The 16,464-nt window shown below is 47.0% G+C and overlaps 7 protein-coding genes across 7 annotated transcripts; 2 read left to right on the top strand and 5 right to left on the bottom strand.

Annotated features, from left to right (window-relative positions):
* Positions 1-1,296: 1,296 nt before the first annotated feature.
* On the top strand, positions 1,297-2,306 carry N7455_008402 (Zn(II)2Cys6 transcription factor domain-containing protein; the record flags this gene model as incomplete). Its single annotated transcript, XM_040959018.2, has 3 exons — positions 1,297-1,401; positions 1,466-1,563; positions 1,640-2,306. The coding sequence occupies 3 exons, from the start codon at positions 1,297-1,299 to the stop codon at positions 2,304-2,306; spliced, it is 870 nt and encodes a 289-aa protein (XP_040810541.2).
* A 2,336-nt stretch (positions 2,307-4,642) lies between these two features.
* N7455_008403 (class-II fumarase/aspartase family protein) lies at positions 4,643-6,110 on the bottom strand (the record flags this gene model as incomplete). The annotated part of the gene is made up of 2 exons (XM_065605870.1): positions 4,643-5,474; positions 5,908-6,110. The coding sequence occupies 2 exons, from the start codon at positions 6,108-6,110 to the stop codon at positions 4,643-4,645; spliced, it is 1,035 nt and encodes a 344-aa protein (XP_065460819.1).
* A 544-nt stretch (positions 6,111-6,654) lies between these two features.
* Positions 6,655-8,340, bottom strand: N7455_008404 (sugar porter family MFS transporter; the record flags this gene model as incomplete). Its single annotated transcript, XM_040958996.2, has 3 exons — positions 6,655-6,834; positions 6,888-7,008; positions 7,070-8,340. The coding sequence occupies 3 exons, from the start codon at positions 8,338-8,340 to the stop codon at positions 6,655-6,657; spliced, it is 1,572 nt and encodes a 523-aa protein (XP_040810580.2).
* A 283-nt stretch (positions 8,341-8,623) lies between these two features.
* Positions 8,624-11,015, bottom strand: N7455_008405 (fungal specific transcription factor domain-containing protein; the record flags this gene model as incomplete). The annotated part of the gene is made up of 4 exons (XM_065605871.1): positions 8,624-9,599; positions 9,647-10,609; positions 10,886-10,900; positions 10,951-11,015. The coding sequence occupies 4 exons, from the start codon at positions 11,013-11,015 to the stop codon at positions 8,624-8,626; spliced, it is 2,019 nt and encodes a 672-aa protein (XP_065460820.1).
* Positions 11,016-11,606: 591 nt separating this feature from the next.
* Positions 11,607-12,122, top strand: N7455_008406 (Helicase C-terminal; the record flags this gene model as incomplete). The annotated part of the gene is made up of 1 exon (XM_065605872.1): positions 11,607-12,122. One exon carries the CDS (start codon positions 11,607-11,609, stop codon positions 12,120-12,122), a length of 516 nt encoding a protein of 171 aa, XP_065460821.1.
* Positions 12,123-12,618: 496 nt separating this feature from the next.
* On the bottom strand, positions 12,619-14,016 carry N7455_008407 (uncharacterized protein; the record flags this gene model as incomplete). The annotated part of the gene is made up of 1 exon (XM_040958985.2): positions 12,619-14,016. The coding sequence occupies one exon, from the start codon at positions 14,014-14,016 to the stop codon at positions 12,619-12,621; it is 1,398 nt and encodes a 465-aa protein (XP_040810574.1).
* A 334-nt stretch (positions 14,017-14,350) lies between these two features.
* On the bottom strand, positions 14,351-16,079 carry N7455_008408 (uncharacterized protein; the record flags this gene model as incomplete). Its single annotated transcript, XM_065605873.1, has 4 exons — positions 14,351-15,194; positions 15,252-15,299; positions 15,360-15,770; positions 15,829-16,079. The coding sequence occupies 4 exons, from the start codon at positions 16,077-16,079 to the stop codon at positions 14,351-14,353; spliced, it is 1,554 nt and encodes a 517-aa protein (XP_065460822.1).
* Between the last annotated feature and the right edge of the window lie 385 nt (positions 16,080-16,464).

A 16,464-nucleotide genomic window follows, 5' to 3' on the forward strand; every position in this document is an offset into this window, starting at 1 on the left:
GCTATTTCATCCGTCACGTCTTCACAATATGCTATGCATAGTTTTATTACATTATGCTCTGTTGAGGGTACCAGGTTGTGGGTCCGTCACTGATAGCTGGGCTTCTCAAGAATCTCTCAAAGTTATAGATGCCGTGGCAGCCTCGCCGTTACAATCAAATGCGATATTCTTCTAAACCAGCAATAGTTACTAAGTTGCTCCTAAACACGATTTCAATGGTTTCAAGTATAAGATTTAAAGCTTATCCGTGAATATCGCGATCCAAATTTCGATTGGAGTGGAAATGGCTACAATCCCGCGCAATGCTTAATGAAATTTATGTCGATGCATAAAAATATGAGTCTCGCGGAGAAAAGTTGCCGGTGTTTAGACTGCGCTGAGAAGGAATTCTGAGTTGGCCAGCATCCATGGATGAGACAAATAGGAAAATACCTCAGGATCAGGATTCCCGGCTGCCCCCACACAATTTTGTTAAGAAATGTACTAAAGGCAACTGCTAGAACGGGTTATGTATAGAAATATGCGCATACAAGGCCTTAGCAGTATTTATGCGTGTTGAATGTTCTACCAGTACGGCAAGGTGGTTCCTAATTAAGACTGGTATGTTCAATAAATTGTCGTGCCATTAACGGTATCTCCTAAGGGGGAGGCTTACTGGTTGATGAGAACGCCGATTTCAAGGTAAAATGCTCCAAACGTATCGAATCTACTGATTTTCTGCCATGTTCCAGGATGCCGAGAAGACATCTCTTCTTTTCTACCTATTCTCTCAGCTACTAACTAGATTCACGTCTAAGATCAATATGAAAATATGCAATATGAATAATTCGATAAACGTTCTTTTCCTGAAACAGAGGATAAAATTTCATATCCAAAATATCCAAAATATCCATTTACTTCCGGGGGACTCACTCTGCTTGCGCGAGTCTGTGGGGCTTGCCGGGTAATGTACCCATCTAATTGTTTTTTTTTTTTTTTTGTTTTTTTATGCAGGCCGCTAAGGCGATCGTGAAGGAGGAGGTTTCATAAAACGAAGCTAAGCATTCTCGTTGCGAACTACTGAGAAAGTCGAAATGCCGAGTTGCCGAGACTCCAATTCGTGGATAGACCAATGAGACGGGAAATATGAATGAAAAGGGGAAGGATATTCTGGACTCCCTGATCATCGAGTGAAACCGGGCCTATACACAGTTCTGATTCAATCCGATCCAACTAGATTTATAAGAAATTTGTGCTTCGCAGAACCTTCCATCCCTTCCTAGAGACAGAGACCGGCCTTGTAAAGTCATACACAAGATGGCTGCCCGTCGATTAACGCCGAATTTCGACCACGTTCATTCAGATCACGTGTCCAAGCGTGTGTGCAAGGCCTGCGATAGATGTCGTCTCAAGAAATCGAAGGTGTGTGTGCCAACGGAAAAAGAGTAGGAGACACGTTGTCATCGCAGAGGACTGACCGGACCAGTGTGACGGAACCAGCCCATGTTCACGCTGTCGAGCCAATAAGTCCGTTTGCGTTTTCGGGGAACGCAAAAAGGTCATTGATAAAGTGTACCCCAGGGGGTGAGCATGGCATTGGGATACCCATCATAACACAAAGACCATCCCCAGGCTAACTGCCTGTACTCACCCGGGCTAGGTATGTTGAGATGATCGAGCAGCAACAACATTGGCTGGTCAATGCCCTTCGGGAGCTCTACCAACGAATCATCGATGGCAATGGCTGGCCAGGCACCTGCCTGAAGCCCGAGCCCAACGGCCACCCGCTTACCCACGATATTCTGGTCCGGCTCGGTACACTAGATCACAGCCGGGTCAAGTGCTGCGAGGAGAATCTCAAGCCTGTGCAGCGCAAGAAGTCTTCCGAGAGTAGCTCCGAGATTACGCACTCTCCAATCTCTCTACCATGCATTTTCCCAGAGACCTTCTCATCCCCCAAGCAGTTTTGTCGGCCTCTAATCCCGTCAACTTACAGCCCACCATCCTGCACCACGCTCGTCAAGGCTGAGCTCACTAGCTCCCTACCGCCAAACCCACAGTCCTCATCTGCCTTGCCCATGCAGGGTGTTGTCAGGCCATTAACGCTGCAAGGTGGTCTGCAGCAATGCCAAGATATAAATGTTTACGATCTCTTTGACTCAACGAATCCGATGACGACGGCCAGCTATCCGACTTTCAACATTGACAATGTCTTCCTATCGCCGATGTTCAATCGCCCTCTGCCGATCAACTCCGTATCGTTCGGTGGTTGTGACTACTTCGATCAGCTATTCGATCCCAATCCTGCAGAGATAAGCTTGATATAAAGAAGTAATTCACGCTCTTCTTTGAGCTAGTTATAGTACGAAACCACTAGATCATTCATTCTATCGGTCGCCAAAACACTGCTAGGTGTGCAAGATCTCAAACTGCAAAGTTTCAGTGTTCATGAAGGGGGTCTCTAGCATTCATTGTCTGTCTTGTGTGACCCATGATTTCGACACGGGCATCAGGCTATACTGGGTAGAACATGTGTTCGATCTGCAGACTCGAGACTGAGCAGGCACCCACGAGTCTTTGGAGGTCATGAAATTTGCTTTGCCAATCGCATTATCCTTAATCATTACTCTTCTCATACCGTGTAAAAGTATCACAGAATTCTAAGGGTAGAACTAAAGCAGGTAAAAAAACAGTAGTTAACTAACGTATTTCCCGCGTGGCCGGGTGACCCCAAAACACTGTACTAAACGCAATTATAATTCTGCTTGATTTTAAATATACTATGATCTCCTACCACAAGAATTAGTGTGGCATAGTTTATATGTTCAAAAAAAAGATTAATGTATATCTCTATACAGACATGCGACACTTTGTCATTAATTTTCATAAATCCCGAGCTTGAGTCTCGCTTTTCCAATCACAACGCCAATATCGTCTAAGTACCAAACGGGTGTGGCTTTCTATAAATGGCCTTTCAAGTGAAATCTAGGACTTGTGAGGTCTTTTTGTACTGAACAGAACCCCCGCCTTTGTGCAGACATCGCCACAAGTATCTTTGATGTAAGCCTCCGAAAAGACCTTTCGGTCTTCCCTCTTGGCAATGCCTGTCACTGCCATAATCGTATCAGGAGCATACACGAGCTTGAGATACTCCATCTTCATAGAAAAGGTGAACATCCCATGACCATTATTGATTCCTGTGGCGCCAACCAGACTAGTGCTCCGCAAAACCCAACCCAACCCACAGCCCATCAATGGGGGCCCATAAGGCCCCCATTAAAGCCTATTAAAAGGGTTCAATCGGCATCTTGTAATCGGTATACAATATTATATTCTGACCCTTTTACTAGTCATATAAAATTCAAATTTAGTGTTCATAATAACAGTAGCTATATAAATATACATTTTAATTCTAAAGATAATCCGACTAGTAGAGGTCGAGATACTATAAAAAAGGTTGTTTAACTGCTTAATATATATTTGGGATCTGGATAGGAGTACTACTACTTTATAAGTGAACTTCTATAATTTATAAATTATCTACGTTTTATCGCGTTTTTAAACATGATCTAGAGAGATAACTAGTAATTAATTCTAAAACATTTAAATCAATAAAATATTATCTTTAAAATAAAGCCCATAAACGGGGATAAAACGAAGGGTAATTTAAAAAACCCGAAAAGCTAATTCAACTTCTGAATTTTTGGCATATTTGTACTATTTTGGGCTTATTTGGGGGCCCATTAACCCGCAGTAGGCTTCTCCTTAGGCCCATAGCCCACCGGTGGGCCCGAAGGTAGGGCCCAAAGCCCAGCCCATTTGCGGGTTGGGTTGGGCTGGGCGATGGGCTTTATGGGCTTTGCCGAGCTCTAAACCAGACCACCAGTCACCTCGTCCATCACAGTCGCGAGGAATCCTCCATGTGCTATGTGTGCTTGACCGGTAACCCTTTTATCCAATTGTAGTATGAGGTACGCTTTGGAATCCGTGCCTTCGTTGCTGGGAGGGTCTTCGGTAACGGAATAGGTAATCCGTTACACCGTTGTTCTGGTGCACCGTTTCCTTGAAAAATGCGTTTGTTACGTTGCGGTCATCAGACAGTAGGTCGTCTCGATTTAGGAGCTCGGCAAAGAAGGGATAGTTGTGGATCTTGGCATACCCGAGGCAAGATCGTTCTAACCGCTCTTCCTCGGAAATGCATCCGAGGTGCGAATGGAACAAGTCACCGCACTATATATAGAGGCGCTTACCGTATTTTCGTGTCATTAACAAGTTTCTATAGTTTTTCCCCCCTCAAGGCAATCCCCATAGCCGCGTCACCATAGTTTTTTTATCCCCCGAAGTGGGTATTTTCACAATAAAGATACTGGTCACCAAATGCCATCGTTCCTAGGTTGGTATTACTACCTCTTTAGCTAATGGGGTTCTTTTCTTGTTAGAGCGACAAGTCTTATCACAACTTGGGATCCCTCGGAGCAGGCAAACCCACCATCGGTGGGCGAGCTGGGGCCGAACCTGAAAGCAAAAGTTAGGAGAATCGCCCTTAGTCCATTCGCTCCTACAATTAAGGTTGCTTTTTAGAAGACCCGAGCATCATTCTCGCTGATTATACACCTCCGTCTATCCCTAAGTTTATTTACATTTCTATTGATCGCAGAACTGACTAAACTGCACGCCTCACCATCCCATCAACCATCAACTGGCTAGCTCCCATATATTTCAACGGGTCACAGAAAGCAGCTAGCTGTTCCGGCGTCGTAATTCCAGCCAAAGAAGGAATCTCCTCAAGAACCTCAAGCAGAGTCCGATTCTGTTCGATAGCAGACTTGCAAGCCTCATAAACCAAATCATGAGCTCCCTGTCGTCCCAAATGTGGTGCCAATCCCATCATCACCGCCTCACCCACAATCAACCCCTTGGTAGAATACAAATTGCGTCTCATCGAGTCAACCTTAACCACCAACCCCCCAAGAGCGAAATTCGTCTGATGTAAAGCACCCACCGCAGTCACAAACGCATCGGGAATAGCCACCCACTCCAAATGCCACGGCCCAGAGGCACGCTCAAAGTCAGTAACCATTGCATCTAATCCCAGTGAGGCATTGGCACGCAACATCTTCGACGCAGCCAGAATCACCTCACTAGAGATAGGATTACGCTTCTGCGGCATCGTGGACGAAGCACCTCTATGAGGCACGAAGGGCTCCGAGACCTCATCGAACTCATTGGAAGACATAATCATCACATCCAATGCAATCTTCCCCAATGTGCCACCCACAAGAGCGAGGAAGTTGAGGATCTCCGCTATATTATCCCGCGCAACATGCCAGGTGATATCAGGATTCTTCAATCCAAGCTCGGTGGCAAGCTGCTCACGAACCCGAAGCCCGGTATCATCTGCACCCAGTGCAGCGATTGTGCCTGCCGCACCGCCGAACTGGACAAGTAGACACCGCTGCTCGATTTCCTCGATTCGTTCCAAATGTCGGAGGATGCTGGAGAGGTATACTGCACATTTGTATCCAAATGTGCAAGGTAGAGCGTGTTGTAAATGTGTTCGGCCTGCCATTGGACTGGAATTTATCATTAGTTTTTCATGTTTTGAAAACCAGGAAGGAGAACTCACGTATCACGATGGGTAACTGCAAGACCCCTCAGAACCCCCTTCAGAATCTCGAGTTCTCTTTTCACCAGAATGACACCGCGCTTAATCTGAAGCATCGAAGCATCATCTTGGATATCTTGTGTCGTCGCTCCCCAGTGGATATACTTAGCCATCTCGTCAGGCGTGCCTTCAACCAATTGCCGAACTAATGGGAGAACAGGGTATCCAACAATATCGGTTTCGATTGCTAGACGCTCATAGCTAGAATGAAGGGTGAGTATCTATTCTGTAATATTTCGGTGATACGTGTGATTGCGACATACTCAATCTGAAGGCTTGCAAAAGCATCGGTGATTGCCTTTCCTGCTTCGGCTGGAATCACACCAACTGTTGCTTCAGCGCGCGCTAAAGCGGCTTCAACTTCGATTAGGGACTGCACATATGCCTCATCTGTGAATATGTCGCGGATTTCTTGTGTTCCGAATAAGTTGCGGAAAATGCGAGAGTCGAGGGCGGAGACGGCCATGTTGAGGGTATTTGAGTATGTTTGGTATCGTGATAAGTACAATGAGCGAATGAGTAATTGAATGGATTTGTTTGTCTTTAAATATTTTATTTCAAGTTTTATTTCCCCCTCATGCGGAGTTGGTAGGATGGTTTGATCGCTTCGGAATAGGCTCTTATTCCGAAGGTTTGGTGGAGCTTACCCCGGGCATAGTCCGGTGCCATCCATGATCGCTCTTCTTAGATGAACTTGGCAATTTCATTCTTGTTTTTATACAATTCATAAGACTTGGTTAAACCCTGTCATACCAGGGTAAAAAATGTATAGGCAACATGATGGAACGACCCTATAAAGATAGTGACAAGATATTGAAGGGTAACCATTTGAATATATGTAAGCAAGATTTATTCATTAGACACATATATATTTTTACTAAACTGTATGTATTTGGGCATAGATTGTAATTAATTAACTACAATCTACTCCAAAGCTGGATTACAGCAACAAAAGACAAAAAGGCCGTACGTTGCCTGATTTGTAAAGCACGACCAACCAACTTCACGTTTCACTTGCTCAGAGATCTGGTAGAGTACTCTTCATGCTCCACTTCACCTTTCCCTTGAGTGCCCCGGGGAAGTTCGGGCATGGTTTCAAGAGGTCGGTTATTGGCAAATCGAACAGTTGACCACACTGATGGACTCTCGCGGAAGATGAGGTCAATCTCCTCTAGAGAACGTCCCATAGTCTAAGGATTATCAGTAAACGGCTCATGAGTGATAGCAAATCACGGAAACTCACCTCGGGGTACAAGAAATAGACAGTTATAGGGACGAATGCACCAATGCACGTATAAACAATGTAGTACTTATACCCAATTGTTTTTATTGCGACTGGGGTAATCATAGTCACCACGAAGTTCCTATCATGAAGGTTAGAATTGTTTGGTCGAGTATTTCCCTTGGATAAAGGAGTGTGCATACCAAAGCCAGTGATTCGCGGTAGAAATACTCGACATAGCAACACGAAGACGAATAGGTGCCACCTCCGTGCAATAGAGGAAGTTGGCACCAAGGAACCCGATCGGAATGAAGAAATTGAAAAGGAAGACAAAAAGGACACTAATGATCTGTGCAGCATAATTGGAGTGGGGGAAAGACGTCGCAATCGCCAGACCCAGCATGCAGCTAGCCATTCCACCTCCGCTCACCATCAAAGCGATGCGACGACCAAATCTGTCGATGGTGAAGAAGGATACAAAGCACGAGAGGAACTTCCATGTAAGTGTACCACCGGAGAGAATCCGGGCAGTCTCAGCATCAAGCCCTAGACCTTGCTCAAAGATCACCGAAGAGTAGACCGAGATCAAATTCCCGCCTGACATCTGTTGGAAAAATTGGAGCAAGATGCAGATAGAGAAGCGATACAGCAGACGATCATCTCCCATCTTGAGAAGATCTTTAAGGGACGCTGCACTTTGCGCGGTCTCTTCAAGGGAACTTTCAATACCGGCGATTTCCCCCGATATCCCAGATGCATCCTCGGGAAGATCTCTCAAAGAAGCCAGTATAGTCCGAGCCTCGGCGACGCGATTATGACGCACAAGCCATCGAGGAGATTCAGGGAGGAAGACGATCGATATGAGGAGGACGATGGCGAAGACGATAGGAATTGCAATCGGAGCTCGCCAGGTGACAGGTCCTGTTTTGAACTGATAGAAACCAAAGTTGATCCATGCTTGAAGCATGTACCCGAGCGCGATAAAAAGACCATCGAGTACTATGTGTTTGCCCCTGTTTTTGGAGCTGGAGCACTCGCTTTGCCAGGTTGGGACTGTTCCACTCAGCATGCCAATTCCCGCTCCAAGCACGGTACGACCCACGATCATCTGCGCCAGTTGGTAAGATGATGCCTCCAGCACTTGGCCGATTAATGCAAGTAGGCCGCCCATAAAAATCACCGGACGTCGGCCGAATTTGTCGGCAGTGTATGAGCAGGACAAACAGCCGGGCAGTGCGCCCAAGGTGAATGTTGCTATCACCACGCCTTGAATCGTCGCATTGTGACTAGCCTCGGCGCCTTCGGTATTGACTGTGTCGATGGCTGGGAAATGTTTGACCCAGTCCGAGAGTGAAACGAGGCTTCCGAGTCCCGACTGATTGTATCCGAAAAGGGTATATGCTGGGCAAACAACCAAAAGAATCTGAGCAAGAGACAACGCCTCTCCTCGAAGATTCCAAAACCTCGAAGTCATCTCGAGTGATGTATCCTGGGGATGGAATGGGGAAGGTAGCCAAATTTGTAGAGTAGACAAAGGCCCGAAAGAAGAAAGGAGTCCGGATGATCCATCAAAACCTGGGGCCCCGGATTGCGGCCATTAAATAGAGAATGACAGGCTTGGCTTGCATGATCCGGGGCCATGCAATGCATCGCCGCGGAATAGAGAAGCAATGGAAGGGTCGATCTCGGTATAGGGTTAGGAGGCTCGGAATAAGGCCCTTATTCCGGCCCTAACCAACTGCTCGGGCCATCTCCGATTACAACTCGCCCAAATCCATGAATCCCATGAACGGGCCTGATGGATCACCCATCCAGTCAGAAGCCGTCATATAGTTCAAAGAGTCCAATGCGTTGCCACTCCAGTTTTGCTCGTCAAAAGTCTCGGGCGCATCACTGACAGGAACGCCATCGTTCACCATATGAGGGGTCTCCACTAAGCCTTGCGCAACTGGCAGTGACAAAAGTAATGTTTGCAAAGTTTTAATAATCTCACTGACAGATTCGGAGTAAAAGCCTCCCTGCGCTTGGGTGGCCCGAGAACTCTCCATTGTCAAGATGGAGATTCCTTTCGAAACCATGCCCATGCTAGTATCGAGCGCTGGGAACCCATCTGGCTTAAACGTGCGATATTTGAGTTGAGAATAGATGTGAACGAGGACAGACTGAAAGATTGTAGCCGGTCCGACCAGACTCAGATTTCGAAGCCACTTCGGGATGTTGGATGTTTCAAGCAAGGACAAGATGGCGCTGCCCGAATCGAGACATGCCCTGAGACAATTGCCAAACTCTGGTGTTGTATCGTCAAATGAAAGGCCAGGGCGATGTATTAAAGTCATGGTTATGTTCGCCATGAGTTGAAGCCATATAGTCGTGCTTTCATAGGAATGGTTGGTACCATCGGATGAATGCTGCAGGCCAGTAATCCCAATATCAAAAAGGATACCATTTGCTTTGAGATTTTGATTCCACACTCGGAGGTCACGGTCCAAGTCCGTAATTTTCCTTGCACCATCACGTCGCTGTGTCGTTGTATATAGAAGATCAAGGATTCTTGAGAGCTTTTTACCAAGGCTCACGTATTGCAGGAACACAAATACTGCGGTTCTTTCCCCAGGCAAGGGATGAAAAAGCTCCGTGGCCTCCAAGTCATTTAGGTGACAGTCAATAGGTAGGTCGTTATCAACGTCGACGTCGTTGATCAGGGGAGGTAGTCCGTGAAGAATAGAAGAAAATCTGGATGATCAGCATGGATGTAAGTTCATTGTACACAAGGAGCTTACCTGTCAAACACATAGACCCACCACCACAAGCGTTTCCGAAGCTCAATTTCACCAACCCCCATTTTGAATCGCCTTGCGTGTCTATGGAGGCCCAAAGATTGAGCAAGGCTGACAATCATGCCGTTGAGGGTTGTGAGAGTCAGACAGTGACCACTTAGTTGATTGTAAAGTGCAAAAAGTGATAAAGCCTGCAGAGCCTTAAGGTTTCCTTGACCGACAACCTTATCAATCAAGCTATGGGCCAAAGAAAGTCTCGTGAGGGAATCCAGACTTCGCTCATGAAGTTGGTGCGTGGTATCGGCAGTAGATTCATGGATGTTCAAGATCATGAGCAATATCAATGTAGTAGAGTAGTCAACAGCACCGTTACCACTTGGATTATATATTGTGTTCATCAAATCCCGTATATCTGCCATGAGTTGTTTTCTCACGAGGACGGGACAGAATGCTTCCCATTTCTGGATGAAAGCATCTGCTTGCTGGCGGTAATGTGTTAACGGATAAGTCAGACACTGTCTGATGATTTGATCATCCCAAGAGGCTGTTGCCAGAGAAAAATCCCTATTGGGAGAGGGTTCGGCCAAAAAGAGGCGGAAGCAACTTTCCGCAAACACACCGGAAAGATTGAGCGCTTTTTGGCATTCTTGTTCAACAGTCAAAACAAAATGAACACCAGTCGTTGAGCCCGCAAAGCGACCAACACCCTTTTCATCATGGACCAATCGACCCATATGCTTGATCACATATGTTGGGTCGGCAGCTGGACGTCTCTCAGCCTGAACTGGCACCGAAGGCTCGACTAAGCTTGTGGTTAATTCTGGATTATGTGGAAGCATGGCCTGTTCTTGACGGGATAACTCCCGTTGAAGAGTTGCGCTTCGATCTTTCTCTGCTTTGAGCTTTTGCTGGCATCTTGTCAACTCGGCCTGAAGCTGCTCTAGTCGTTGTTCATCCGATGTGAATCTAGGGGATAGTTAGATATTTCCAGAGATAGAAACGGGTTACCGGATAATTACGTGCCCTCGCACTTTCGTTTGTCTCCTCAGTGTAGCAGAAACCTCACAAACTAGTCCGGTCTTCTCACAACCCCGACACTACGCAAATGTATTAATTCCACTTCGTAATACAGGGATAGAAATCCATACCGATGGAAAAGCCCCGTCACATTTGATTTTCTTTCTACATCCCCTCAATTTTTAGCAACTGACTGACTGCTTAAAAGATATGAGTATGTGTTACCTCCTACAACGATCACTAAAGGCCAATTAGCACTCGTCTAGATCGAGATCTGATAGATCACATACCAAGCCTGGCCAATTCGGTGGGGAGTTGTTGCTGCACCGGGTGAATTGGGTGATTGAGCCTCCATCAGTGAGCATCGGATTTACATAGATGATCAACAAGGCCGGCAGTTGTAAATAATGGGGAACCTTTAGCCGTTTGAGTTAGGGTCACTTTAGACTACCGGGCCCCGGATAATTACGGCAGCCGATACTGAATCCACCAATCAAACCCCCATCACCAAGTGCTCGAGTCTATATAAACCTGTTCTTCAAAATACAACAGCACCTAATACAGTATCTTACTCTATTCGCTCTTTGATATCACAAAAAGAGAAACCAAACTTGTGATTTGTTTACCTTAACTTTCAGTTGACAAATCCTCAACAAAGTGCATTGACTTGACAACATCTCCGATCGACTCGACAAACCAGCGTTGTAAAATGAGACGCTGCGTAAGGCTAAAGTTCCATCCGGTCAGTGTGACCGCTAGAATAATGGAATTGCCTATCAAACTACCGGTAGTCTCTGAAAGCAAGACCGATATAGATGCCGCAGGGCGTATACCCCGGTTAAACGGTAAACTTTAATGCAGCCAAACGTTGGTGGCTTTTTGGCGCTCCCCAAAGTTAATCCAAACCTTCTTCAATGGTCTCCTGACGAGGACCACATCACTGACGATGAGCCGCACAACGAGCCAGACGAGTGATCAGGAAGGCGACCAGGAAGGCGACACTCTTACTCTACCTCAGGCGCGTGACGAGCTAGCTCTGTTGCAGGACGCTTCCACGCCCGCCTCTGGCTCCAAGAAACCCCCTCGTCGTAGGCACTACACATCTGAACTTTGCATATCCTTCCACAGAGTCATCTGTGACGAAGGTCACAGGGTCAAGACGATATCTTCACACCAGCACCAGTCCGTTGCACTTCTCAATCGGCGGTCTATATGGTTCTTGACGGCGACGCCTATGTGGAACAAGCCACTAGACTTTTGTGGGTATCTGTCTCTCCTCTGGACAGACAATCTCGTCCCAACTCAAGCAGATCCCACCGAGGACTCGACTCCACCTACCCTGACTGATTCTCCACTGGCAGAGTATGAAGAGTGGTCGCAGCGTACCGCACTACCAACCACCAACCTCCCATACCCTCTACGAAGGGACCCGCCATCTAGTTGGATCGATTGTGATATGTAGGATGTATCCCTGGTTATATATATTACATATATTTATACTTTTGACCGTCTTCACATACATCTAAAAAGACATCAGAGTGTTGGTACACATTGTTCCTAATATCCTTTCAGGTCAAATAGATCGGATTATCAAAGTCTTATGTCCCGAAAGACAAAGGCCGCATGAGCGGCCGGTTATTCTTGTTCCAATATACTCTAGGTCTCAATAGCTCTATACTTGCGTAACTTAAAGTGACACCGATTTAATAATGAGTGCTTACAGAAGTCCTTGGAGAAAGTTCAAATAAAAATAGCCAATCGGCCGAGGTCCATTTCCCAGTTTTGACTGTGGAAAGGTTCTATAGTTCTATAACATTTTTATACATAATGCTCGGCGTTGAGTGAGAGCATGTGGGGGGGTATCTTATCTATCATTAAAATAATAACGTGGGTTCCCGGGTTGAATCCGGAGAACCATGCAAATCGAAGAATCAAATGACTCAATTCGAGTGACGAGCTCAGGCTGTTGACTCGCCGGCTGTCTTGGACGCGACATCCTCCACGGTGACCTGCACCTCGTGGCTGTGTTCCAATTCAGACAGAACAATCCACGTGGGGACGAAGGCAAGAACAGTGATTCCAAAGTTGAGACCGATGCTGACGAAGTGGTTGGCACCGCCTTCGGTCTGCATGGCCCATGCAACGGTTTGTCCCAGAGCCTCGAATCCACGCAGGATTCCGCAGTGGTAGGATAAAGATGAGATGTCGGTGCTGTACTGACCAACCAGCCAGTAGAGGAATTGCTGGAAGGCTTGGCCACTGAAGTTCCAGAAGAAGACGAGCGCGTAGGCCTTGTTGAAGCCGCTGGTGAACCAGTCGAACATCGGGGGCTCAGGTGCGTCGTAGTACTGCTTCTGCAGGACGGTAGCCCAAATCCATGTGCCGATGACCAGGAAAATGATGGAGCAGAAAGCGATTCTGGCGCGGGTCTTGATGAAGATGGATTGGCGATCGAGTAGGGCGGCCCAGATGAATGAAGACGCGATTCCGGCGAAGTTGGTGAGGAACGATGAGAATGCGCGAGATCGGACGGTGAAGTAGGTGGTCAGGAATGTGCTCTGGAAGCCGTTGTAGAAGTAGCTGATGAAGAAAGCTGGGAGGAGGAGGAGGACGCGGCGAGTGAAGATCAGAGAAAAGGCAGCCTTAAATTCCTTGGCCCAGGTTTCTTTCTTGTCGACAATCACAAGAGAGTGGTCCTTGCGCTGCACCTTCTCGGCGGGACTGAGCAGGAGAGAAATCGGCAGACCGAGACACATGATGACAATGAAGACGATGTAAGTCGAAGCGCTGACTGTTCCCTTTTTGGAGCTCTGTGCATTCAGTCCCAGACTGATTGCACCGCCGACAATCGGACCGGAAGACTTGGCGGTCTGCCAGATAGCAATGTAGAAAGCGCGCTCCTTGGGGCTAGGGTAACCAATGATAATTGCGGCCTCGGCAGCCCAGAAAAATCCGGCTGAGATACCGCACAGCGCGGAGCCGAAGAGCAGGAACCATGTCGTGGGGTGGTAGTTGTTAGTGTACAGACCGGCACCGTAGATCGGGTAACCGATCGCGCCAAGAACCAGGCCGTACCGAAGACCAATACGGTTGTTGATTGCACCAGCGGCGACACAAACAATGGCAAACAATCCGTAGACCAGAGCATTCGCCGCAGAGACGGCGTAGGGCTCAGCTGCACCACCTGCTCCGAGGTTGTTCAGTGCATCCCACATTCCAGGTGCAGTGAATGAGACACCACTAGCAACGGCAATTTGGAAGGGAATGGAGCGGTACCAAGACGACCGAGGCCGGGTGATAGTCTGAGAGTCATCCTGGGTCTCAGAAGTAACTTCTGGCTCAATGGGAGGGGCCATGGTCAAATGTATGCCCTCTCAAGAGACCGTGTATATATTAAAGATAGTAGAACAATAAAGAAGGAAAGAACAGGGATTATACGAAGAAGATATATTGCTTAAAAATTTTAGATTAAAGGTGGGTCCCCGGGATGTCGTGCTTGACGCCAAGACATTGCAAAGACGGCAGATGGAAAACTTTGGGCCGCGCCACGTTCTTTAACCACGTTGTGACTAGCTTCGGCATTTCCACACGTTAATAACCCTAAACAAATGGCACAATATTGTGTGGTTTCCAACTGGGATAATCTTTTATATATATTGTATATGTATATATAATGAAGCAATTCAATACTCACACATTCGAAGACAACCGCTCCTTTCGCGTGTCCCGATGCACAAGAAAGGCGATCAAGCCAACACTCAAAAATTGCGCAATAGTAGTGACGAGATTCGAGATGAATCCCGTTCGAAAGAATGGGGCAGAAATAGCCGGATACTGAAAGATCTGTGTCCATGCTGCCATGGCTTGGCCGATCGCATTCATGCTTGCCGTGACGATAGCGCGTTCCTCGGCATCATTAGCCATGGTGATAGTCGCCCAACTCATACTGAGCGGACTAATTGCTGTGATAAAAGTCAATATCCAGGCCGTTTTTATTATTATTTGGAAGATAACATCAAGACCAGAGAGCCTGTGTGTTGTATTCAGAATCCACATACCGCCTTCGAATCCTGTGAGGATAAACCCGACTAGCCGTCCTGTCTCCCCAACGTTGTAGACAACGAGCAAAATCACACCAATCAGGACGGGAATGCTGGTCGCCACGGAAGGAATCCAGAAATTTCGCAGACGATCTGCGGTAACGCCCGCTACTAGCGCTGCTACCACAGACAGCGCCGTTGCGATCGTCGGTAAGGTGTTCACCCGAGAGACAGAGTAGATTTCTGGTTTAGCCTTCAGATATAGACTAAAGGGCGTCGAGTATGGCGTGAAATTCTGGTCCATTAAGGTCCAATGCACGACAAAGACATACCAATGCCATCGTCCGAAGACTCGCTTGAAGATGGCCCGGGAGACTTTTAGTTCGCTTGGTGCTGTTAGACCTTTCAGGCGAATGTTGGCAATATCATGCTCGGCCGCTGTTAGGAGCCGTGGCTTTGAGCGATGAGGAACATCTGGGAAAATGATATATCCGCTGGTCTGTGTTAGATAAATGAACAATTGAATAGCCCCGGGGTAGGATATGACTTACAGAATGCAAATAGGGATTGTGATAATGGTGCAAATAATGAACAACCATCTGCCAACGGGTCAGTGCCAAGAACATCAAAATCTTTAATATATAATTAGAATCAAATACCTCCACCCAGGCAATCCATGTCTCCCTTCCAAATTCGTATACGCAGCAGCTTGCAAATAACCCGCGAACATAGTCCCAAGTGGAGAAGCGACAAAGAAAAGCGCAACCCGACGCGTCACCTCGCCGGGTTTATACCACGAACCGATGACATAGATGACGCCAGTGAAGGAACAAGACTCGCAGATCCCGATGAAGAAGCGCATTGCGTATATCGTATTCAGATTCTGCGCCCAAGCACAGCCGAATGTGAACAGTCCCCATCCGATTTCCAGGGTTGGCAGTGCGATGTTGATCCGCGTGCGCGTTAACCAGTAGCAGGCTGGTATCATGGAGGTGCAATACGAGGCCCAGAATACCGCTGTTATGTAGTTTAATTCATTGCCATGCAAATTAAGGTCTTCTTTCATGCCTCTATGATAGTTGTTAGTAACCGGAGTTGTCTGCTAGACTGAGGATAGTGCCGACATACGATACATAGGCATTGGTGATCGCCTGCTGGTCAAGGTATTTGGTGAAGAATGAAAGGCAGCCAAATATTAAGATCATGATATCTAGTTTGAGGACCAGCTTTTTCTCTGGGTGTGACATGTCCTTGGGATACCATTTGGCATAGGTAAGGAATCGGAGCCATAACCCATCTGGTGACTCGGGGTTAGATTGTACTTCATGGTCGGATACTTCATGGATCGACTTGGTATCAATTGCGTTTGAATGCTCCATATTCGAGTATTCGAGTCGCTTGAAGCTCGTACAGGATGGACAGCTAGAAGCGGTAATCTAGAGTTAACCCAGTGTCTATATGATAGTGAACATCCATTGCTTGCGGGTATTCTCTTATATTTCTTGGATGTTCTGCTGGCTAGTTGCAAGCCTCGATAATGGAAGATGCGACGATTATCACGTCTGATGGTGTCATCTGCGCATACCTGCACCTGCGGCTTCATATTGCGGAGAAATCACGAATCTCGGAAACTGGCCGAGTTTGGCATGGGCGCGTTCTTATTACGGGTGAGTAGCTGAGCTCGGGACATCGAAACCAGCTTATCTTGAATGATTGGACTCATAATCTAAAAGGAGATTTGGAAGAGTGTGATAATTCGTCCTC

This window comes from Penicillium solitum (assembly GCF_028829755.1).
Source record: "Penicillium solitum strain IBT 25940 chromosome Unknown utg000005l_segment0_segment0, whole genome shotgun sequence".
Lineage (NCBI taxonomy): Eukaryota > Fungi > Ascomycota > Eurotiomycetes > Eurotiales > Aspergillaceae > Penicillium > Penicillium solitum.